A 26,497-nucleotide genomic window follows, 5' to 3' on the forward strand; every position below is an offset into this window, starting at 1 on the left:
GCTAGTGCGTGTCCCACCTCGTCTTTCAACATCAACTGATGGAGCCTGCTCAGATGGGAGAAGATGAGAAATGACTTTTAAGACAACCCGAACAGTCCAGTTGCGATCGATTGAATGCCCTGAATGTACGACGACCTGGATGAATGACTATTATAATATAGTAAACCTCGGATATATCGGATTCAATTGTTCCCACTGGTTTTGTCCAATATAAGCGAAATCCGTTATATGCGTATACCGGAAAATGTCCGTTTTGCGCATATATTGGATTTATATCCGTTATAAAAAGGCACTTCCTTGACTATGTTTCCAATGTACCTGGACTGGGCAATGAAAAGAGACGTAAGGTAATGAGAATTTTAACTTTATTGGACTCTGAGCATAACAAATTGTTAATTAAGCTAGGCCCTGTTACGCCCGTCAGGCCTACGTTATTTCCAATAGTGAGGTTAAGATCTCATTCACTGCTGTGCTAGTATTATTGACGTCACTCACTTTTATATTTGTCCTAAATCTGGAGCCAGGAGAAAGACACGATGCGGCCATCTGATATATGCGAGGGAAATTGGAACAGGACTGGAGATTTTGTCCGAAATAAGCGAAATCCGTTATAAAAAATCCGATATATGCAATGGATTTTTATTGGAAATGCATTACAGAAAAATTGGTTCTTTTTTATCTGTCCGTTGTGAGCGAATTTCCGATATATCCGAGTCTGATATTTCCGAGGTTTACTGTACATGAATATTCATTCATTCGTTTTCTACCGCTTTTTCCTCACGAGGGTCGCGGGGGTGCTGGAGTCTATCCCAGCTGTCTTTGGGCGAGAGGCGGGGTACACCCTGGACTGGTGGCCAGCCAATCACAGGGCACATATAGACAAACAACCATTCACACTCACATTCATACCTATGGACAATTTGTAGTCGCCAATTAACCTAGCATGCTTTAAGGCATAATAAATGGACATTGTTGCTAATATGACATGCTCGATATCCCATACACTGATATTGACTTTGTCGTGTGTGATTCTGAGTCATTCTTCCCGAGGTGTGATATTAGATTAGAAGCATTGAAAGAAGAGGCCTTACTCTCCCCTCACATAAGCAGTGCTTTACCCACATTACGTATTCACGTTCCTAAGACCAAACGTAAGAAATCCAGACATTGGCCATACTGAGCTTGTTGCTCTGCCAAGGATGTCTCACTCGCATGCCGATGTCGGAATTTTTATGGCGATATTTTTGGACCTCCCTATTGCTTGTAAACAATGTTACTTATAAACATTTGCACATTTAGTAAGGTTTTATAAGAGCAGCAGTTTGACCCTTGAACAGATTAGAGTAGGAAGTGTTTTCCATACCAGATAGCAATCTCAATTGACATGAAATTATGATAATATCATAATATAATATATTCCATATGACACATTGTAGTGTTGTCTTTGGATGTATTTATAAATCATACCTGTTTTCCTTTTTATAGAACAGCATGAGCGATGAGAATTGGGCCGACCACGTGGAGGTAAGTGCACAACTTCTTCATTTTGTGGAAAAATAAATAAAACATGTTGCTCCATTTTTTTGCGTCATAATCATCCAGGCCGTAGTGGCGGACGACCCAGAGCTCCAGATCCAGCTGGTGGAGATGTTGGTGAAGCATGGACTCGAAAAATCGGCCCAGTGGTCCCTGAAATACAGCATCCCCAAGCACAGGCTCCCCTTTGGGGTGTGGGAGGCCCAGGAGAGTTTAGGGCCCCAACTGCTGTGAGTTGGCTAAAAATATCTGTGATGCAACTCGTGGCCTGCGCACACATTTGCATTCTCTCACAACACACCTCTAGCTGGGGGGGGTCAAAGAACGTGTGGGACTCTGTTATATTGTTATTTTCTAAAGGACTAAATCCAATCCAACAGATATATGCTAGGGCAGGCGTTTTGACTCTAGGGCCACACTAGGTTAAAAAATGGAGGGGCGGGGGCGTATAGGTACTATCAAGCAGAATTACATACTTGCTCACAGTGCAACACAATGAAAACACAACCCATAAAACACATCACATAAATGGACAACTTATTTCCAGATGCCCACAAGGCATGCTGGGTAGTACAGGTGCAACAACATGAACTATGAATAAAACATTGGATATCTAGAGTCTGCAGGGCTCCCCTAGGATTTTTTGAAGCTGTGGTGGTGGGCTGTATGAGAGGGCAGCCTACCGCCACTGCTGCACGCATTTGAAATTTTTTCAAAATGACAATTTTTTTAATGATTTATTTAACCTTTTCCAACAATGAGCAGAACGACTGAGAACATTGCAAAACTGTGCAAAAATGTAATGGCAAATTTAATGAGAACACTGGCAACATTTAAATCAGAGGTAGGGAACCTATGGCTCGGGAGCCAGGTAGGGCTCTTTTGATGACTGTATCTGGCTCTCAAGCATTTCTTACCACAATAAAAATGTATTTTTGCTAACATTTTAAAGTAAACCATCACAGAAATGACTTAAAAATAATATTCAAAATCAACAACTTTCTTATGCATTTTAATTTGTCCATCTATATTCTGCTGTAATACGGCCAACCATATCCATCTTTCCTGATGATATTTTCCAGGTCAAACACCAAAACTCGATTATTACTGGGTAATGCTGTAGTCTACCTCGGTCATTGAGATGTCAAAAAAACATGTAAATGTAAACTTTCCTCCTTTAGTCAAATAGTCACCTAGCTAAAGCTGCAGAACCAAGCCTTCTGACGAAGATGGCCAAAAGAATGAAATACGTCTACGGAGTACGGTGCAAAACTATGCAGCAGCAGAAGTTGTATTAATGGCAACAAGTATTTGATTTATTATTAGACACTGCGCTGCTCACGAAAGTGTGCTGGCCACACCCCATTGGCGTGTGGTAGTGTGCCTGGTCTACGTAATTAGAGCCCATTATCTAAAACTGTTGGTCTTACATAAAAATGCACACATTTTATTGCATTCAATGTTTAAAAAAATGTATATGGCTCTCACAGATACACATTTTTAAATATCTGGCCTTCATGGCTCTCTTAGCCAAAAAGGTTCCCGACCCCTGATTTAAATGGTACTTTATTTAAAAAGCACATCCCACTTAGTACTCATATGTCATTAAATACAGGCGTCATGTTTAAATAGCACACTTAGTATAAAAATACAGAGAGGGGAAGCTGATATTATTTGGTGACCTACTCAACATCGACTGGTGAGCCACTGCTAACTTCCGAGCTACCTGTTGGCAACCCCTGTGATAGCGTCACGGTCTAAACATGTACACACTAGGTGCTGCTGTTGCACAACTTGGACACACAATGAGTGTTTTGAAGACGAGCCATAAGTATTATAATGATATCTAGAGAGCAAGATGATTAAGTGACACTTATTGATGATTGATGTCTTCCATGAACGTAATAGCTACTTATAGCTCCAAGCTAGCGAGATGCCGCCAGCCAAGCATGTCAACACAAATGCCGACCTGATGACCTAATGAACATATTGTGCAACCCAGCAGAAATATGACAAAGACGGCAAAATGTTGGAAGAAAGAGTACTGCAAGCTACCCAGCATGCCTTGCGGCAAGAATATATGGGTGTTATTTTGGCATTGGTTTTTCATTTTTGTATGCTCACATGGTGCAGTCGCTAGCTCCAGATTGGGTCTATGACTTTGTAACTCAGTTTCAAACCCTTAAGCTCAGAATAAAAAACATTGGAGGCTAACTAGTGAGCTCGGTAGCTTGCTATGCTTAAAGTCGAGACTGTAGAGATCTCTTTACCTGCACATGAGATGTGGTGTAAACAAAGATGGTCATGGTGAGGATGGACGACAGACATGCCATTGCCCCACATTACGTTTGCGTTACAACAAGGAACTTTCCCAATGCTAATGTGAGTTTTGTCTTATCGTTCATCATGCCTACTATATTAGCTGTAGTGTAAAGGCGATCATAGGGGTGTTACACGTGTCTACAGGGCTCTAATACAAAAAAACAGGTTTGAATAGGTTTTATATGCTCTGACTATGGAAATATTCTATTTATTAAAGAGTGATTCTTATTTCACATTAATTCACATATCATGGATGAGTCTGGAACCAGGGCTGCACGGCGATCGAGTGGTTAGCGCGCAGACCTCACAGCTAGTAGACCCGAGTTCCATCCCACCCTCGGCCATCTTTGTGTGGAGTTTGCATTTTCTCCCTGTGCACGCGTGGGTTTTCTCCGGGTACTCCGGTTTCCTCCCACATTCCAAAAACATGCTAGGTTAATTAGAAACTCCAAATTGTCCATAGGTATGAATGTGAGTGTGAATGGTTGTTTGTCTATATGTGCCCTGTGATTGGCTGGCCACTAGTCCAGGGTGTAGCCCGCCTCTCGCCCGAAGACAGCTGGGATAGGCTCCAGCACCCCCCGCGACCCTCGTGAGGATAAGCAGTAGAAAATGAATGAATGAATGAGTCTGGAACCAATTAACTGCAATAAAGGAGGGATGACTGTATGCTGTATGTTGCTGACTTACATCAACCGGACCTGTCAACCTTTCCTTTTGGGTAGAAGACCGGAATTATTATTTTTTTCTTTTCCCTTATTTTCCGGATAATTTTTCTTGGCTGTCGACATAACCAAAATTAATACCAAAACTAGTCATTCCTTTCACATTTGCTTGTGGAAGGATTTCCAACCTACAGCACTGTCATGATGTGGTTTTCAACAGCTTTGGTTATTATTATACATCCATCCATTTTCTATGCCGCTTATCCTCACTAGGGTGGGGGTATGCTGGAGCCTATCCCAGCTGACTTCAAGCGAGAGGCGGGGTCCACCCTGGACTGGTGGCCAGCCAATCAGAGGGCACATATAGACAAACAACCATTCACACTCACATTCATACCTATGGACAATTTGGAGTCGCTAATTAACCTAGCATGTTTTTGGAATGGGGGAGGAAACCAGGGAGAAAACCCTCGCATGCACAGGGAGAACATGCAAACTCAAACCCGAGTCTTCCCGATCTCCTGAATGTGTGGCCTACCACTCGGTCACCGTGCGGCCTGGGTTATTATTATGATTATTATTTGTGTTATTAATATTTACATTTCAACTTTTTCCTCACCTTTTTCCTTTTTTTCCCCTTTAAATGTATTTTTAAATGTGCTGCAAGCCAGTAAAGTCTGCCTTTTTTGAATTCGTATGAAGACTCTGAAACACACCTCATGCTTTCACGTCATCTTAGACATGCCAGCCATTCCGCCCAAAGCGAAGAGTGGACCCGGTCTGAGGATCACTGTCAGATGTTCTACCAGGTGCCGCTCACCAAAGACAAGGTCCAACACGTGGACACGCTGGAAGCGCTTCAAGGTTGCCGCAACGCTCTCCTCAGGGTAAAGCGCTGACAGAAAAGGCACAATCATGTAAATAAATGTTTGTGTTGAGTGTTTTGGGTTTTTTTCCCCAGGAGGGTGCTGTTGTCGGGGTGGACATGGAGTGGCAGGCCAACTTTGGCTGCGTCGCCACCCAGCATGTTGCCCTCATACAACTGGCTACTTTTGACACGGTGTTCCTGGTAGATCTGTGCGCCCAGGGGTTCTGTCAGCATCCGGACACCATCAGCTTCATCAGGAGTTTTTTCTCCGCCCGAAACGTTCTCAAGCTGGGTAAGCTGGCAAAACATTTCAGATCGTCTCTGCAGCTTCTGAGCCGTCTGTGGCGTCTTCTTCAGGTTACGGCATGGCGGGAGATCTCAAGTGTCTCAGGTCGACCTGGCCCCAGTTTGTAGATGAGCCACTGAAAATGGAGGGCATGCTCGACCTACTTAATATACACCTGAAGGTAACTGCGGAGGAATATTTATATTTTGAAAGCATTAAACTGTATTGAGCATGCCATTTTGCCACTGTTGGAGCAGATTATCTATCATGGACTACTATTATTACCAGCCCTTACGAAAAGAAAATATATTTATCAATGTATTACTTTAAATATATTGTATTATATTATAATATATTATTTTTCCATTATATTTTCCAATACATTATATATTATAAATACATGGAATAATATATTTTTGTACATATATTATACAATATATTATATATTCATGTAATATATGGCAATATATTGCAGAATATACAAATGATTGCCGCTTTCAATATATTGAAATATATTAAATCCAAATATATAATATATGAGTTTATATATCCCAAATTATATGCAATTTATATATGTAAAAATATAGTCCTTTTTTGGTCTTGATCGCAAGATATTTTTTTATATGTATCAGTATATACACATATATGATCTATGCATATATTGCAATATATTGGAAAATATAAACATAAGACTCCATATATGGAAATATATTTCCTAATACATTGCATTATATTTGTCAATATACTGCAATTTCTTTTTTCCATAAGGGAGCATCCCTACTGAAAACATGTTTTTGAATAAATATAATATGCAGTTGTTGTTTGCTTTATGCTTCATTCAGATCCAGCATGGGAAGGCCAATTGCCATTGGGAGAGGACTCTGCAGAGGAAAGGCCTCAGTCTTCTGGTGCTCCAGGTCCTGGGAAAACCCCTGGACAAGACCGAGCAGATGTCCAACTGGGAGAAGCGGCCGCTGCGTGTAAGCCAAATCAGATATGCAGGTGAGTCACACAATAACACACACACACACACACAACATGCTGATCTGCTGCCAGATTATCACTGATCATCATCTTACTCCCTAAATAACCGCTGGCAATTGCAATTGAAGGCAAGTCCTCTCTCTGTCGCCCTCTAGTGACGGATGCCTACTGTTTGCTTGACGTCTACTCTGTTCTCTCGCGTAACCCCGCCGACTTTGGGCTGCCGGAGGATCTGCGCAGCGTCTCCGCGAGCCAGCCGGAGGGAATGAAGAACGGCGAAGCGAAACAGAAGAATAAAAAGTACAAGCAGCAGATGCAACCCAGCGACGAAGAGGTCCGAGCTTCCTTTCTGATTTGTTTCTATATACTGTATGTTTCCAATCATCGATTATTAGAAGAAACCTGACAGGTATTGGCGTGTGTGGATTCTGGCCAAAATGAAATGAATCTGGAGCTCCTTGGCGCAGGTAATAAATAATGTGCCCGTGCTTCTCGGACACAAATGCAAAAGCTCCCAAAGTGAAGAATCCGGGGTTGGGGCATCAAGGCTGCGGGTGGGAACAATGCATGTTTGACCAAGACACTTTAGCAGCGCCGGGGGTGAGGCTGTATAGCTCACCCTGTGCAATGACCTCCCGGGCTCTCTTCTGCAAGTGAAAAGAAAATCTCCCCTGTGGGGCTCACTTAAGTATGGCATTATTGTCTCTGTCCATTTAGGAATGTCAGGGGGCTCAATGGGTCAGTCCCCCTTGCTCAGACACTGAGAAAGGCCTCCTGTGTGGCACGAAGCCCCCTGAAGATTGCCCCCCTTCTCCCCCACGCCCCCCACCTCTGCACCCCCAGCAGTTGCGGGTGGTGTGCGACAACATGCTGCAAGGCCTTGGGAGGTACTTGCGCTGCCTTGGAGTGGACGTGGTCATGTTGGAGAATAACGATGATCACAGGGAGGCTGCAAAGGTACAGCCGTCTAAATGTATATACAGTACAGTACAGTACGCACCCAAACTGGAAGCTCTTATCTTTTTTGTTTATATAATACTACCTAAATCAGGGCTGTCCATACATTATCCAGCAAGGACCACGGCGTGACAATGATGCAACTTTCCCACTTGGATGTTTGTTGAAGATATGCACACAAGTTAGACATAATTCAAGAAAAAACTCCATCAACCCCCAATTAAAGAACCAAGTAAAACGGCGTACTGTCTGCCAATAAAAGTCTTTCAAAGCCAATCACAAAAACTGCAGTGGGGACGTGGCAACACAAACATATGAATGTGCATGTAGGGTTGACGGACTTAAACCTTTTTTTATTTTATATATATATTTTTTAAAGAACTGCAAAAACTGTGAAAAAGCAGCAGTAATTTTATAATATGGTTGAAATGTTGGGAAAATAAAATCATAATATTACAGGAAAAAAATTGTAATAAAATAAATAAAGTCAAAGCAGTAAAATAAAAAAATCCAAATAACATGATAAAAATGAAAGTTGAAATATGTTATTTTCTAAAGTCAAATAAAATAACGTTCAATCTTTTGGAAAATTATGTTAAAAATGTTATAATATTATTGCAATAAAGTCAAAATATATTCATGACATTGCAAGAAAATGTAAATGTTGAAATATGAAAAATAATGGAAAATTTAGGAGGGAAGAAGTTTGGACACCCCTGTTTTAAAGTATTATTCTGCATTAAAAATCCTTGAAATGTGGTGGGTGTACTGGCTTTTGGGAGCAACTGTACTTACAGTATTATTTTACAGTGGGTACGGAAAGTAGTCGGACCCCCTTCCATTTTTCACTCTCTTTCATTGCAACCATTTGCTAAAGTCATTCAAGGTCATTTATTTCAAATGTATTAAAAAAGGATAAGTGAAATATCCCATGGTCTTAAGTATTCAGACCCTTTGCTCTGCAGGGTGTTGTCTATTTCTTCCATCCTCCTTGAGATGATTCTACTCCATCATTGGAGTCCGGTCATGTTGAATGAAATTGTATGGACTTGCTTCTGGTCAAGGTTCCAAAAGAATGTCTGCAGCACTCAAGGTTCCTCCACGATCCTTAAAGGGGAACATCATTCACAATCCTTATGTGAAACATGAAGATGTTTCTTTTCCTTTTCTGTGCATATTAACACAAGAAAACAAGATAATTTCAGCTAGCTAACAATGCTGTCTTTGGGATACACCATTTTCGACTATGAAGCCCTGTAAAAAAAAACCTTTGTACCAACATTGCATGTTTTGATACCCATGCTGTGATCATGCACACGTACACTGATGATAACATGGAATAGTTGCAGTATTTTGCCCACCGAAACTTCTTTGCTCTGCGCATTGATAGTAACTAACTAATACGACACCTCGCTAACCGCTATTTTTTTCTACTAAGACTCAACAAGATGCTGGTTTGCCGTAAGTATTTTTTTAACTGAGGACTGGAGCACAAGTCTTGTGCTGGAAGCCACAGCCATCCCAAGGAGAGCGGACGTTTGTTGTCGCCGCCGCTGACAGAACTAACATAAATATTTGTATAAAATAATGCGCAGAGAAAAGACATTTGGCTAGTGTTTTAAATCATAATACTGCAACTATTACTCAATTTATGTGTTAATGCATGATCACAGCATGGGTATAAAACCATGCAACATTGGTAGAGAGGTTTTTTTGTTTCACATAAGGATTGGGAATGATGGGCAAAATTCCCCAAAAAGTGCAGTTCCCCTTTAAATGGAAGAAGATGACTTTGGCTGCAAAGAAACAAAGAGTGAAAAATTGAACGGAGTCTAAATCCTTGCGTGCCCGCTGTCGTACATCCATTATGCTGATGACTGACTCTTTTCTCCAGTTAGCACAAGCCGAAGGCCGTGTCATCCTCACATGCGGACTTCCGTTCCAGACTGTAAGTCTTGAGTCACGCTAGAGAGAACGTGCTATGTTATACTTGTCTGTATGACTATAAAAATAACTATATCCTTACACTCTTTTCTCCGTCTGCCCGGGCCAGTTGCGGTCCCAGGTGGGCGAGGGCCGCTGTCTGTCCCTGAACTGCTCGGAGAAGGCCAGGGACCAGGCTGTACGAGTGCTCAGACACTTCAATGTGCAGCCTACGCCTGATGATATATTCAGTCGCTGCCAGGTAGGAAGAAGGCTTCATTCGGTTTTTGAACGTGCGAGGCGAGGTGACACCAGTCATTTTATACGGCGTCAAAAGTGTGGGAACCGAGTACGGTTGTTGTTGATTTATTGTGTCTGAACTGCGGGTGGCTGCTGCTCCCAAACTTGGGTGTTCTGGTCTGCAAGATATACCACTTGGTTGTGTTGTGGCACACCCCCGGAATGTAGACCTACCAGGACCACCCCCCCCCGTCTGGAGGTAATGGGGATGCCTGCTCTGACACACTGGCAGCAAAAATAAGCAGGGGCCAAATGGTGTCCTGCTAAAGTATTTATTGGTGGAAGGGAAGTCCCTTTGATATATTAAAACCACAGGGAAGCCAAATGATACATATAAAACCATTTAGCCTTCCACAGCTTATTTAAAGACGTAAAGAACACAACATCAGGGGTGTCCAAAGCTCTTTTTTATTTGCCTGTTTGGCACATTCTAAATAGCATACGTCACACCAGGCTGGATAGGTGTCTGCCAAGTTATAACGCATGAATAGTTATTCAGCTACACAGTAACATCAACAACATACCCGGGAGGCTGAAAAGGCTAAATCGCGGGTGGCCAAATATTTTCCTGCGAGGGCCACATAGTGATGCAACTTTGCCACGTTGATATTTTGTAAGAGACGTTGTTATAGACGTAAGACGTTATTTATATATCAAGAATATAATTTTGCGATATAGGTGAAAAAGCATATTACCGTATTTTCTAGACTATAAGTCGCTCTAGAGCAGGGGTCTCAAACTCAATTTACCTGGGGGCCACCGGAGCTAGGTTCTGGGTGAAGCCGGGCCGCATCACGTTTTCAAAAAAAAAACAAAACGCATTTATCAAAAACTGAAAAACTTTTTCAGTACTTTGGTTCCGGTTTTCCACACCAAAATATCTGATAAAACTTTCCACTGTTCTCAAATATCTTAATTTTTATTTTTCTATACACAAAATAAGATTAAAAAAAAAACAAATTAAGAATAAAGACAATACATCAATCAATCAGTAATAAATAAGTAAAATAATAATAAAACAGCAAATAAGAAAAACGTAAGAAACCACATACAGTTGGTAGAGAAATTATTTTTTTCAGATTCAAATGTACAGTATTAACAGTTATTTAACCTTTAACATGAACATTAATGAAACTTAATAATTGTACCCAATTAGCAAGTTAGCATTATACTCAGTTCCATCTGGGAGCAGCGTCGTAACTTTAACAACATGTTTGATGAGATGCTTTATCTTGACGTGTATTTTCAGTTTTATTCCAAATCATTTCCTGCATTTATTTGTACCCAGCGTCATAAGCCTTTAGCTTCATTGCTAGTCCAAAGCAAAACCGGGCAGGGCAAAATCATGTTAATTGTGTCCAGTGTGCACACAGCTTTAAGCTGTCATTTCAACATTAAACTTTGGTATCGAGGTGGGGGCCTCAAACTAGCATCTCGCGGGCCGCATTTGGCCTGCGGGCCGCGAGTTTGAGACCCCTTCTCTAGAGTATATAAGTTGCACAGGGCCAAAAATGCATAATTAGGTAGAAAAAAAACAAGCATAAGTCGCACTGGAGTATAAGTCGCATTTTTGCAGGTAATTTATTTTCCAAACTACTTGACCCAAACAGACATTACGTCCTCTTGGAAGGCAGGTTCTAAGAAAGAATAGAGAACAGGCTGAATAGGTGTAAAATATGCTAACACAATAGTTATTATGCTACACGAAAAATAAACATGAACAGAAAAGGTGTCCAGTGTTTATGTAACATAAACAGTTTTTTCATTTATAAGTCGCTCTGGAGTATAAGTCGCAGGAACAGCCGACCTATGAAAAAAAAAGTGCGACTTATAGTCCGGAAAATACGGTATTAGTATCAACTTTGGTCTTAGCTTTTTTGCCGTTTTTTTTTTATAATCTAAATATTCAAATGTCTTAAATAGTGGTAGAAAATGAATGAATGAATATATTTGTAAATTTTCTTTTAATATTAGGAATTTTTCCCGTAAACTAATTTTCCAAGAATTACAATTGTAATTGTTGCTAAGTTTGTTTTTCAGAATATTACAACTTGAAATTTTTTTTTTTTATATTTAAACTTTATGCTACTACTGAAAAGATGTATTTTTGTTTATTCTCATAAAATTATGACTTTTTCTTGTCAAATTACAAATATTTTGACTTTATTACTGCAGATAGTTTTTAAGTTTTTACTGTTTATTTACTTTTAGGGTTCTTGTAAAATGATATTTTTAGAATGCGCCAGGGGCTAATAAAAAAGCAGCAGCTTCACTTTGGACACCCCAGGAATTAAATTAACAGAACACGGCAGCCAGTCCAATAAGCAAGTTATCGGTAAAGAAGTTCACCGAGATCCCGATCTCATACTGCATCACAGTTGTTGCCACAAGGCTATAGCACACTCTTGCACCTGTCCACGGTAATGTAGGCTCCTTGGTTCATGTCAGTCAGTATGATTAACATTTAAAATCATGTTTAATTGTACTTTTACTGTATATTTTGATATATAGCCTGGTATGGGGTGAACAAGTGTGACCAATAGTCTGGAAAATCGACAGTAGAAAATTTGCTTTTTCAGCTGTAAGACTAAACTAAGATATTTTTTCAGGTGGTTTAGCACGTACTGTTTTGACCTACCTGTATACTAGCTCGATTTTAGCATCTTGAATGTGCAGAATGTGTCAATGTTGCCCTCCGCATACCTTCAGTTTCTCCGTAAGTGGGACTCACTGTAAAATGTGATGTAGTTGGAGGGTTCCATCTCATTTTGTGGATAGTAAATAAGATTGTGAAACAAAGTTTAACAGAGAGGGAGCAAGCATCCCTCGGGGCCGTCATCGCAGCCCACCCAGGCATAGTCGACTCCCTCGTTATCTGATGTGAAAAGCCTCGGATGGCTTCATTTTTTTTCTCCCACGCCTTTTGTTTCTGTGGCCTTCTCTGTTATGTACGCTGTTTTGAATGTCACGTGGAAGGAGCAAGCAAGTTTAAAAAACTTGCAGGGAAAGGGTTAACGTTCCTCTGTGTGCATCAGTAGGCCACCACAGATTTTGGAGGAATGTGTGTCCACCATGGAGATCCCATGAGGGTAGCGAGGGGAGTAGAAGGGCCTTGTGTGAGTGTGTGTGTGTGTGTGTGTTGCAGCAACATAGTTATATGCATCATTCACATAAAGGACAATAACGTTCAATATGGTCAGCTCATGAAGGGTGGAAAACACATCTGACCCTCTCATAATGTGACCTTTCACCTTTAAACTTGCATTATTTTGCATGGGCACTTTGTAGGTCAAATATTCACATCATACAAATAACTAAATCGGTGTTGTTTTGTATTGATCCTAAGCATATTAGCAAACTATTATTTTCAACACAATAATAGTTCTAAAAGCTCTGTGTTTTTATGTGCATGACGGCATTCCATTATTTGTATAGTGGAAGCTGCTTACGCCGACCACTGCCAGATTGCTGACCGATGTGGACGTTAGCAGTTGTCAGCGTAACTGAAATCACATCCGACACTTACACACATTTACAGTGCATCCGGAAAGTATTCACAGCGCTTCACTTTTTCTACATTTTGTCATGTTACAGCCTCATTCCAAACTGAATTAAATTAATCTCTTACCTCAAAATTCTACACAAAATACTCCATTATGACAATGTGAAAAAAGTTTTTTTTGACATGTTTTGAATTTATTAAAAATAGAAAACAAAAAAAATCACATTTACATAAGTATTCATAGCCTTTGCCATGAAGCTCAAAATTGAGCTCAGGTGCATCTTTTTTCCACTGATCATCCTTGAGATCTTTCTACAGCTTAATTGGAGTCCACCTGCAGTAAATTCAGTTGATTGGACATGATTTGGAAATATAATAACTGTCTATATAAGGTCCCACAGTTGACTGTGCATGTCAGAGCACAAACACCAAGCATGAAGTCAAAAGAACTGTCTGTAGACCTGCGAGACAGGATTGTCTTGAGGCACAAATCTGGGGAAGGATACAGAAAAATTTCTGCTGCTTTGAAGGTCCCAATGAGCACAGTGGCCTCCATTATTGGTAAATGGAAGACGTTTGGAACCACCAGGACTCTTCCTAGAGCTGGCCGGCCTTCTAAACTGAGCGATCGGGGAAGAAGGGCCTTAGTCAGGGAGGTGACCAAGGCCCCGATGGTCACTCTGTCAGAGCTCCAGCGTTCCTCTGTGGAGAGAGGAGAGCCTTCCAGAAGGACAACCATCTCTGCAGCAATCCACCAATCAGGCCTGTATGGTAGAGTGGCCAGACGAAAGCCACTCCTTAGTAAAAGGAACATGGCAGCCCGTCTGGAATTGGCCAAAAAGCACCTGAATGACTCAGGCCATGAGAAACAAAATTCTCTGGTCTGATGAGACAAAGATTGAACTCTTTGGTGCGAATGCCAGGTGCCATGTTTGGAGGAAACCAGGCACTGCTCATCACCAGGCCAATACCATCCCTACAGTGAAGCATGTTGGTGGCAGCATCATGCTGTGGGGATGTTTTTCAGCAGCAGGAACTGGCAGACTAGTCAGGATAGAAGGAAAATGAATGCAGCAATATATAGAGATATCCTGGATGAAAACCTGCTCCAGAGCGCTCTTGACCTCAAGGTTCATTTTTCAGCAGGACAACGACCCGAAGCACACAGCCAAGATCTCAAAAGATTGGCTTCAGAACCACTCCGTGAATGTCCTGGAGTGGCCCAGCCAGAGTCCAGACTTGAATCCGATGGAACATCTCTGGAGAGATCTGAAAATGGCTGTGCACAGACGTCTCCCATCCAACCTGATGGAGCTTGAGACTTATTGCAAAGAAGAATGGGCAAAACTGCCTAAAGATAGGTGTGCTAAACTTGTGGGATCATATTCAAAAAGACTTGAGGCTGTAATTGCTGCCAAAGGTGGATCAACAAAGTATTAAGCAAAGGCTGCGAATACTTATGTAAATGTGATTTTTTTGTTTTCTATTTTTAATAAATTCAAAACATGTCAAAAAAACCTTTTTTCACATTGTCATAATGGAGTATTTTGTGTAGAATTTTGAGGTAAGAGATTAATTTAATTCAGTTTGGAATGAGGCTGTAACATGACAAAATGTAGAAAAAGTGAAGCGCTGTGAATACTTTCCGGATGCACTGTACTTGTGATTTTGAGGCATACAGTATGCTGACATGCCGTTCCTCCATATTTGTATTTAGATTCTTGAGTTTTTGTATGGAATTGTGACTGCATTTTGTTCGTGGCGGTGATGGATTCCAGGTTGTTACTGTCCTTGGTGAGGGCTGGGTTAAACGATAATTTTTGAAATCGATTAATCTAGAAAATAGTTTTTTGATGCATCGATTAATCTAATGATTCATTTTTAAATTCAATTTGATTGGCCGCACTAATTATGTATGTTGGGTGCACGTTAGGACTAGGTTAAACAATCATTTTTTAAATCGATTAATCTAGAAAATAGTTTTTTGATGCATCGATTAATCTAATGATTCATTTTTAAATTCAATTTGATTGGCCGCACTAATTATGTATGTTGGGTGCACGTTAGGGCTGGGTTAAATGATAATTTTTGAAATCGATTAATCTAGAAAATAGTTTTTTGATGCATCGATTAATCTAATGATTCATTTTTAAATTCAATTTAATTGGCCGCACTAATTATGTATGTTGGGTGCACGTTAGGGCTGGGTTAAACGATCATTTTTTAAATCAATTAATCTAGAAAATAGTTTTTTGATGCATCGATTAATCTAATGATTCATTTTTAAATTCAATTTGATTGGCCGCACTAATTATGTATGTTGGGTGCATGTTAGGGCTGGGTTAAACGATCATTTTTGAAATTGATTAATCTAGAAAATAGTTTTTTGATGCATCGATTAATGATTCATTTTTAAATTCAATTTGATTGGCCGCACTAATTATGTATTTTGGGTGCACGTTAGGGCTGGGTTAAACCTCTTGCTTTCCAACACCACTCTCACTCCGTGTGTGTGTGTGTGTGTGTGTGTGTGTGTGTGTGTGTGTGTGTGCGCGTGTGTGCGCGTCTGCTCAGGTGTGTGTGTGCGAGAGTGTGCTGGAGTACAAGTTACATGGTACGGTTTGGACAAATGACGTAGTCATTGCAAACAAGGAAAGAAAAAAAGCTGAAAACGTACGGTGTCTTCTCCTCCACACATCAGCTCCCGGGTGCTGGTGCATCGCGGTAGTGCTTTTATAGTACGCCATCTCCATTTTGCACAGGTCACAGATCACCCAATCGTTACCTTTTTAAGTGTAAAGTACTCACATACTTTTGATATCCTATTGCCAGATATTTTCGGATCCATGTGCAGTTTGTTGTTGATTTGACATGAGGCTGTCATTAACCCCTCTCTACAGACATGTATGATATGGCAACCACCTGGAAGTTGTGTGCTGTGTAGAAACTGTTCTGTTTCTGTAGGGAATGTGTGAAGCTGATATTCTTCTAGCTACTGTATGTTTGCTGACAGCATTGAAGCTACCTCGTGGTGTGGCATCGACAATTTCCAACGCGTTAATTACGCCGGTGACGGAGCCTGATACCAGTACCCTTAGCCAAACGTCAGCATTGTCAACCACCTGTTGTGTTACTTCTTGCTGTACAGTTCCCCATCATTGAGTCTGCATACTGTACACTAAATGCTCCATTTATGCTCCAAATATTTCAGGTCTTATATTCTTAGGGTGGAGGTTTTCAAGACTGCTTTTGGTACTATAACAACCACATACTGTTACACAAGATCATTTCCAGTATGATGACATTATGCAACGCAGTCCTTTGTCCTTAAATATAATGTCTGTGCCGCTCTCGCCATGGGTTTGGTCCTTGGGTGGAGTTCTTTACACTTCATTACGCTCCCATTAATCGGCTATATCCTACCCGAACCGCCATGGGGCCACATGTGAACGAATACACACACATAAACTTCCGTTGAAATGCTCTGTGCCATCCAATGTCCCATGCTGACCTTTTATAGACATGTTGAGATTGCACAGATCGGCGGGGAGATAGACGCTAACCCAACCAAACATACGCATTATCACACTGTATAGCGTGAGATGCAAATGCACGCAAAATCCCAAACTCACAAACACTTCCTGGCACTGACACACACACACACACACACCTCAGCACCTTTTATACACACACACACAGGAACTGGGTCTCAGTCATAGACAGCGCTGCAGCAACGCCGGTTCCCACGCACCAGACTACTGGGGAAGTGAAAACAAGAGCAACAGGAACCGTCACACCACGAGAGGGAGGGGTCAGACCTATGGTGGGGTTAGCGAGAGGAAGGAGGGGGGGGGCGGGGGTGAGAACAGAGGTGATGGCAACAAGAGGAAAAAGCAAAAGAGAAAAGGGACGGACGTCAGTGAAAGTGGGTGAGAATTAAGAGGGACTAAAATAGCACACCTTATTTGGATAATTATTATTATTATTATGATGATGATTGGGTGGAAGTGAGAAGTTGTTGATGCCTTGGAGGAAGAGGAGGCTGTTTGTTGAGAATAATAAGACTTGTCCATGCTTTGATGTGCAAAAGCGCTGTGAGCTGACAAACCAGGAGGAATGTGAAAGGTTTCAACATGTTTTACTGTTACTCACCCTTTTTCATATTTGTCATATTCCGGCACCTCCTCCCCTCCCCCCCTCCTCCAGACCACCACAAATATGCAATCATGAGCTCAAACAATGTTTCTCAGTGCACCATTGCAAGGAATTTTTTGTGGCGCTTTATTGGTACTGCTGGGAATATTTACAACAGACCACAAACGTTAATACGTTAGCAAAAAATTAGTGTGTTTTTGATACATGGTGAATTGACTTAGGGAATATACACTATAAATACACTGGGGCAACACAAAATGACAGTAGTTAATGAGGACCAAATCCTAACCACTACTCATTAATTTTTCATCAGTTCCTCAGTAAGTACTGTAGTTTCATGTGGCCATTTTTCAGGTTGTATTTTCATGTTTCACATTTTAAAATGGTGTCACTACTACATGGTATTGCTTTATGTGACGTTTTTTGTGGCGAACTTTTTCAATTTTTTTCTTTGTTTTAATGAAACAAGTGTTTTATTTCAGTTGATTGTGTTTATTTCTCCGGAAAATATTGTCATATAAGAAAACGGGAGTACTCACACAAGGACTCCTGTGACATCTGCACATATTTCATATTGGATTTTATTCTTGGTGCCTTGATTGCCTCCAAAAATTAGCATATCTAGCGTATTCCTTTGGGTACTGTCATTAGGGAATGCTCTTTTTTTTCATTTCTTCTTCCTCCTTGGGAACCTCGTAGGTTCTAAATAAATGGTGACACCCTCTCTGTATTAGTTAAACAGTGAAGCGTGAACATAACCCGGAACTTCTCTCCAAAGTGGAGCAAAGAAGTGATGGGATGGTAGACTTTCTCACGTTTGGTCCTCACACACAGGCTCCTACGGTTAGCTTATCATTAAAAAGTCACTTTTAATAGTTGGTTGTCATCACACGTTTTAATCTTTCTCATCACTGCTGCCCTTCTATGTTCAACTCCAAATTGTACAACTTGAGCGTCTACGTCTACTCACGTTTCCACACTTTCCCACTCTCGAGCCCTTCAAGAGATGACAGGGAGCAGCAGCGAGAAAGGGGGAGGGAGAGACGGTTAGAAGAGTGAAGGGGGGGGGGGCATTCCATAGGAACGCCAAAACATTCCGAGGGAAACCATCCCAAATATTTCCCACTGTGTGCGGCGAGGGCTTCACGTCTCCTGTTACACTCACTCATACGGCGTGAGAGATTTTAAAGCATTTTACATATTGTCGCTGTATATGTACATGTATATATGTGTGTATATATATATACATGTACAGTATACAGTACTGCACAGTACTGCCACATCCGCTACGTTTCTTATGATTGATTTAAAATGGATTTGTTTATATGCAAATTCATTCACAGAATCATTCAATCAGTGGGACCTCCATGTTGGAATGCTCCTAAAAGCACAATTTGGACAGAAAAAACTCAAAACATCAGAGGTGGAAGCGCACTTAATAGAGGATCTTTGACTGGCATTTCTGCAGTAGAGTGCTCCAGTCATAAAGCGTTTTTATGGTCGGTCCTCAAAAGCAGCACAGCCCTCTTGTAATATAGAGTAGATAATAGTAGTAATAATATTTTTGCAGAAGCTCCTTAAAAACAGCAGCTCACCCTTTTGGACTAGTTTTTGCATTCAGTTCTTAAAAACAGCAAAGTGCTTCTGTCATGACAATCTTTGACTAGTATTTTTTTTTTTACGAGTGGTTTTGCAGTAGGATCTTTAAAAGCGCGAGAGCGTTGTTGTTATATGTAAGATTTTTGTTGGGTGTTTTTGCAGTAGAGCTCTTAAAACCTTTTCTGTGATATAGCAGCTCTTTGACTCACTTTTTTACATTAGGTCCTCAAAAACAGCTGTGCCCACCTATTATAGTATTATAGAGTACATCCTTAAAAACAGTACTTTTTCTGTGATAGAGCAAATCTTTGATTAACGTTCTTGCAGATTTTCAAAAACAGCAACGCGCTTCTGCCATTGACAGGATTTTTGACTAGCATTTTGCAGTATAGCTGAAGTCTCCTGTCATATGGAGGATCTTTGGTATTTTACGTTAGGTCCTTCAAAAGCAGCAGCGCATTGATTATTCATTCATTCATTTTCTACCGCTTATCCTCACAAGGGTCGCAGGGGTGCTGGAGCCTATCCCAGTCTTTGGGCGAGAGGCGGGGTACACCCTGGACTGGTGGCCAGCCAATCACAGGGCACATATCGACAAACAACCATTCACACTCACATTCATACCTATGGACAATTTGGAGTCGCTAATTAACCTAGCATGTTTTTGGAATGTGGGAGGAAACCGTACCCGGAGAAAACCCACGCATGCACGGGGAGAACATGCAAACTCCACACAGAGATGGCTGAGGGTGGAATCGAACTCGGGTCTCTTATGTGTGGCCTGTGCGCTAACCACTTGTCCGCTGTGCAGTGCATTGTAGTCATACAATATATTTTTGATGAGTGGTCTTAAAAACAGCAGACCACTCCTCCTCCAGGAACTCCATAAGTGTGTTTTGCTTTTTTAGCCAAGAAGAACAGTTCATAGAGATTTTACTCTATGATGACAGCAGTTTGACCCCGGAACGGATTAAATGGATATCCATTATTTCCATGTGACCATGGCTCATTGCACCACTCACCACTGCTGAGAGTACCTGAGACTACCTTTTTATTACAAGCACCCTGCCCCTCCCCAACACCTCCCCATCTCCTCCTGCATGGCCTTCTTGCGACCGCTGCACTCCTCCACTCCCACTCCTTCTGAGAGCGTCTCACACTCCGTTTCAGCTCAGCCGAGGAGCCGAGGAATCCGGTGCAGCCGGCAGCTGGAATGTCCTGTTTGTCTTGTTCTGCATGCGTGTGTGTGTGTGTGTGTGCGCGTGCACGCCCGTGAAGTTGGTGAGGCTGGCGGTGGGTTTTGATGTGTTCCATTGTCTAAGAGCCAAGCTGCGTCCTGTCAGTGAGCCTGAGAGAATCAGAGAGGATTGAGGGGAGGGAGAGAAAATGCATGGCAGTGACAAGGTGAGCTGGAGGGAAGGATGCCAGACGGAATATGAAGAGTGGGCGGTGGGATACCGCTGGGAGATAATGATGGAGACGAGAAAGACGAGGCAGGATGTGATGGAAGGCACCAAAAAGGGAGGAGAGTTGGAGAGGTGAGAAGGAAGGCGAGAAAGCCTCAATAGAGCTTTTCCTTTAAACAGCAATACAAGGAAGTAGTGCGTAATCTCCCTTGTTTTCCCACACAAACTTGGTGATGCCCTCAAAAGTCCCTTTTGCACAGCCTCACCTGCCAATAACACCCTACACCAGGGGTCTCAAACATGCGGCCCGCGGGCCAAATGTGGCCCGCAGGACACTAGTTTGAGGCCCCCGCCTTGATATGAAAGTTTAATTTAGTGCGGCCCGCGCAAGTTTGATATGGATGCTGTATGGTATCATGTACCCAGAAAAAATTATTACGTTTGATTAATGTTCATGTTAAAGGTTAAATAACTGTTAATAGTTATCCTCCCTATCCGTGTGGAAGTGGTAAGTTTTTGGCTATTTAAGTTTAAAGGAAATAACTTGAAGGCTACCGTTTAGGTCGCTAGCTCTCTAGTTTGCGAGTTAGCATGTGTCTCAAGACCCTGCAGTTGCGCAATATGTTGTAAATAAAAAGAGTATAAATGTGACTATAGTCGTGTTTTGTCATGTCTACAGGGCTCTAATAATGCTTTGTTCATTTTAATCTGAAAAAAATAATTTGTCTACCCAACAACTATATGTGGTTTCTTAAGTTTTTATTATTTGCCGTTTTATTATTATTATATTTATTTATTTATCACTTGATTGATTTTCTTTATTCCTGATTTGTTTATATATTTTTTTATAACTAATCTGCAGTGCAGTGAGAGTGTTGCAGAGTGACAAGGGAATGGGTGAGATAACCACATAAGCGATGAGGATTTAGGTTTTAGTAAAATTGCGTCTTCAGCCAATCAGAGAACTTGGGTGGGCGGGGGTTTAGAGCACATAAGCAATGAGGATTGGCTAAGGTTTAGTAAGATTGCGTTTTCAGCCAATCAGACAATCTAACTTGGCGGGTTGGCGGCTGTTTAGGGCACGTCCTAAGTGTGATAGCATAGCAAGAGATGGTGAGTGAGGAGGACTCTAGTGAGAAGACAGCGTTTACCAAATAGAAGTACAGGCACTACTTTAACCTTGTTGATGTCAAAGGTAAAATGTACATTATGTCCCCGAAAAAAAACTTTGTCCACGTCTTGTGTGAGCAATTCAAACACCTGTCGACTACAATAAATGCAAAACCCTGTAATGGTACCCGTCTTTGCTGTGAAGGGGGCAATAGTTACTTTTACAGGTAACTACCTACTTTTGTAAGTAACTGTATTTAATTACTTTCTTAAAGTAACGTGCCCAACACTGACTATAAGATGGAAGAACGATTTGACTTCACTGCAAAAACAAACAAACCCACACAGCTCATTTAACAGACAGTATTGAGTATTGAGCATAGTCTTAGAAACAAGTATGGTAATAATTCATCCGTTGTTGTTGAAATCCTGATAGAAGTGCAGGAATGATGTCCCGTTAGAGGGAACAAGGCAACACAAGTCGCCAAATTTATCAAGAAAACGTTTGCACAAAAGCCCAGAAATGTTCGAACAAAATAACTCACCAAGCGCCTCTCTTGATGAGTGTCTGACAGGTCGTATGTGGTCAGTGTGTGTGTGGTCCCCAGCCCTCTGATTCATGTATATTATATCTGTGCAGTGTTGATCAATTGTGGGGCTTGCGATAAGGGAAGTGATGCAGAGGAAGTAGATGATGAATTATAGCTAAGGAGGAAGGAATGCAAGATGGGAGCAAATAACTCAAATGCCATTTGGGTGCGTGTTGTGTACACTATACATTTCTCGGTGTGTGTGTGGTGGCACATTAATCATTCCGCATGTGCTTTTGTGCATGTGTGCATGTGTGTGTCGGTGCATGTGAGTTCCCGGCCGGTGAAGGGGTTTCGACAGGGCAGAGCGGTGCATTCCTGACGGGTGGTGATGTCATGAGAACTAGCTGTGCGCTCGCAGACAGACAGCCCTGTTTATGTTCCCCTCCAGAGGAGAAACCACAGTGAGTGAGTGTGTGTGTGTGCGAGCTTCTCTGTCTGACTGTTAGCTCACGGGGGGAGGCGGGGGAAGCCGAGAGGCACTTGAGAGGGGTCTACTTTCCCCCTGCGGCTCGGGTAGAAGGGAACCACTTACCGATGCCCCCCCCTCCCCCTCCAAACGTCCACACAGAAAGAGAGGAAGTTTCTCATGTTTTGCAGAGCACAGTAGCTGCATGGCCAAACTGCCGCTGTGAGTGATTGCCCTCTGCTTCTAAATAGTCTCCTAAGGGAAGGCGGACATCGACGCTGCATAATAACAAAGCCGAGGTCAAGTAATGCCAGCGATACCACACAGAAAACAGATCCTTAGGCTATGTTGACACGGCATTCTTCTAAAAGCTCATTTAAAAAATAAGTTTCCCATACATACAGGGCTGCACGGCGGTCGAGTGGTTAGCGCGCAGACCTCACAACTAGAAGACCAGGCTTCAATTCCACCCTCGGCCATCTCTGTGTGGAGTTTGCATGTTCTCCCCGTGCATGCATGGGTTTTCTCCGGTTATTCCGGTTTCCTCCCACATTCCAAAAACATGCTAGGTTAATTGGCCACTCCAAATTGTCCATAGGTATGAATGTGAGTGTGAATGGTTGTTTGTCTATATGTGCCCTGTGATTGGCTGGCCACCAGTCCAGGGTGTACCCCGCCTCTCGCCCAAAGACAGCTGGGATAGGCTTCAGCAACCCCCGCGAAAGCAGTAGAAAATGAATGAATGAATAAATGAGTTTCCCATACATACAACCCTGTCAAAAACGGTACCCATTCACGTGGACCCGCAACTGCATGTTAATGCACTGAAATATAAAAAAGCTACAAAAGCGTTATCAAACTGAATATGTAGCCGTTCACCCCTAACTTGAATACTAGAGGTATTCCGATGTATTAAGATCTTATTTGTTAAGGTACCGAAGTGTACCCAGTTCCCATGTGGAACACAATAAGTGATGGACAGGAAGTGATGAAAATGATGAAAGATCTGTAAAAAGAAATATTAATTGATTCATTTTCTACCGCTCATTTTCTCACGAGGATCGCGCGGGTGCTGTAGCCTATCCCAGCTGTCTTTGGGTGAGAGGCGGGGTACACCCTGGACTGGTGGCCAGCCAATCACAGGGCACATATAGACAAACAACCATTCACACTCACATTCATACCTATGGACAATTTGGAGTCGCCAATTAACCTAGCATGTTTTTGGAATGTGGGAGGAAACCGGAGTACCTCACAGTACTAGTACAGTGCTGTGAGGTCTACACGCTAACCACTCGACCGCCGTGCAGGTCAAAAAGAAATCTTATTATAAATAATTATTGGTTTTAACAGTTTCTTAAGTAAAATTAACATTTACTAACCAAATAAAGGGACAAAGCTAAAATGAAGCTACTATCTGAGTGTACTTTGTCAGTACACTCAGTTGGATCGTGCAGAAACATTTATTATACTACATGACTGGAGAGGAGGAGATTGGGAAGACCTGGGTTCGATTCTCCGCTTGTGTGGAGTTTGCATGCCCGTGCGTGGGTTTTGTCCGGGTACTCTGGTTTCCTCCCACATTCCAAATAATGCATGTTAGGTTCATTGGCGACTCCAAATTGTAAGATGAAATTGGTATAAATGGGAGTGGGAATGGTTGTTTGGCGACCAGTCCAGGGTGTACAGCTGGGATAGGCTCCAGCATACCCGCGACCCTGGGGAGGATAAGCGGCATAGAAAAATGATGCATGGGGCTGTGTAACGTCTGTTAATGTAACTGTAACATCATTATTCTAGCTAGTGTTTGTGAGCCGGTAGGTGCTTGTCATTGCCGTCCTTCCACATAGAAAAAGGCGGCTGTTTTTCTGTTTCATTTTTCAGCCAGTCAAATGAATTGAAAATACATTTACTGTACGCAGTCCTGAATGAAAGAGTGAATTTGACCGCCAAGATGGAGGATTATACATCCACACTCACGAGGAGGTGATGAGAATTTTACAACAAAGTATCAGTAACTTTTCCTGGAGAAAGGTAGGGCGCATGTACTTCATATACAAATAAAAGGTAAGGCTCCAAACAGTTTTCAGTTAAATAATAAATACATTGATGTAAGGATCTTATTAAGCTTTTCACTGTAAATTGTCCATAGGTTTATTTTGAGCCTCACAAACACAATAACCACATTAGTCCTCCATTTTTGTTGGTATTGCAAACATTTTACCATATTATATGGACTATAAGTCACACTTTTTTTCATAGGTTGGCTGTTCCTGCGACTTATACTCCAGAGCAACTTATAAATGAAAAAACTGTTTATGTTACATAAACACTGGACACCTTTTCTGTTCATGTTTATTTTTAGTGTAGCTGAATAACCATTGTGTTAGCATATCTTACACCTATTCAGCCTGTTCTCTATTCTTTTATTGTTAGAACTTGTCTTCCAAGAGGACGTAATGTCTGTTTTGGTCAAGTAGTTTGGAAAATAAATTACCCGCAAAAAATGCGACTTATACTCCAGTGCGACTTATGTATGGTTTTTTTCTACCTAATTATGCATTTTTGGCCTTGTGCGACTTATACTCCAGTGCGACTGATGTATGTTTTTTTCTAACCCATTTTTGGCCTTAGAGTCCAGAAAATATGGTAGATTTTTTTAGCTGTTTTCAGAAGACTGTTTACAGTTTATAGGTGTTTACTTGTGTGTATGTGCTATGGTAAGACAAATTAATTTCCACTTTCACACTTCTTTCGGCTACACAGTGAGCGAGTGGTGAGCACACTGGCCACACAGCTAGGAGACCTGAGTTCAAGTCCACCCTCAGCCATCTCTGTGTAGAGTTGTTCTCCAGTGCATGCGTGGGTTTTCTCCGGGTACTCCGGTTTCCTCTCACATTCCAAAAACATGCTAGGTTAATTGGCCACTCCAAATTGTCCATTGGTATGAATGTGAGTGTGAATGGTTGTTTGTCTATATGTGCCCTGTGATTGGCTGGCCACCAGTCCAGGGTGTACCCCACCTCTCGCCCGAAGACAGCTGAAGACGCACCCCCGTGACCCTTGTGAGGATAAGCGGTAGAGAATGAATGAATGAAAGTTATCTCAATTCAACAGCCCTCAAGCTGTAAAATACCAACCTCATTTGCATGATTTTATGCATCTTGCAATGGCCAATAGCCAATTTAGCCGGCATCATAAAGCCCACGTCCAAGAAAATGACCCCTTAAACAGAATGTAATTGAAAAAGCACCTGCAGAATCCTCTACAAGCATGCACTTCCCTCCCCAGATAGTCCTGCCGCTGTCTGCGGTCATGGTATAATGGTTTCCCTCGCGATAGTGAAATGTGATCTGGAGTCTTTTGCAGCTTAGCCAAGCATGGCGCATTCTCCCACACTCAAGTGGCAGCGCTACATGGCCACAGCTCACTTGGAGTTCATTCAGCCTGCGCCGCACGCAGCTTGCATGAGGAGGAACCCGTAACCGCCTCCTCTGCAGGGAACTCGGGTGTTTGGGTTTATTATTATCATCATGCCACACAGCTGTTTGCTTTCATACATCGCCGTGCCCCCCCCCCATGCCGCTACATGCAGTCATGCTTTTTCATGTCATGTTTGCTCATGTTTTGACTCGACAAAATGTTGTCTGAAAGCCATTTTGGGGCTTGTTTATTGTGTTGTTGATGTTGCTTCTGGGAGAGAATACGTTGATTATAGGTTTTAGACTTGGAGCTTGAGGGATATACCAATTTTGGTGGACGCAAACAACTTTACAAGCTGGCAAGAGGTACTTGTCCGTATGGTGACGGCTTCCAAACTGCTTATTTCGCTGTACTTCTTTGTTCATTCTCTTTCTTTATAGGTATTCATCCCAGTGATCTAAT

At 41.8% G+C, this 26,497-nt stretch overlaps 1 protein-coding gene across 1 annotated transcript in view; it reads left to right on the forward strand.

Annotated features, from left to right (window-relative positions):
- LOC131106878 (notch-regulated ankyrin repeat-containing protein A) overlaps positions 1–26,497 on the forward strand; it is a 66,573-nt gene that overhangs the window by 5,537 nt on the left and 34,539 nt on the right. The window contains exons 10-19 of the mRNA XM_058056361.2: positions 1,486–1,524; positions 1,603–1,766; positions 5,263–5,410; positions 5,485–5,683; positions 5,749–5,858; positions 6,520–6,679; positions 6,817–6,995; positions 7,379–7,618; positions 9,513–9,566; positions 9,672–9,803. Of these exons, the coding sequence (XP_057912344.2) occupies positions 1,486–1,524; positions 1,603–1,766; positions 5,263–5,410; positions 5,485–5,683; positions 5,749–5,858; positions 6,520–6,679; positions 6,817–6,995; positions 7,379–7,618; positions 9,513–9,566; positions 9,672–9,803 (1,425 nt within the window). The remainder of the gene's footprint in view (positions 1–1,485; positions 1,525–1,602; positions 1,767–5,262; positions 5,411–5,484; positions 5,684–5,748; positions 5,859–6,519; positions 6,680–6,816; positions 6,996–7,378; positions 7,619–9,512; positions 9,567–9,671; positions 9,804–26,497) is intronic.

The sequence above is a fragment of the Doryrhamphus excisus genome, linkage group LG19 (assembly GCF_037039965.1).
Source record: "Doryrhamphus excisus strain RoL-2023G ecotype Guam linkage group LG19, RoL_Dexc_Guam_v1.1, whole genome shotgun sequence".
Classification (NCBI taxonomy): domain Eukaryota; kingdom Metazoa; phylum Chordata; class Actinopteri; order Syngnathiformes; family Syngnathidae; genus Doryrhamphus; species Doryrhamphus excisus.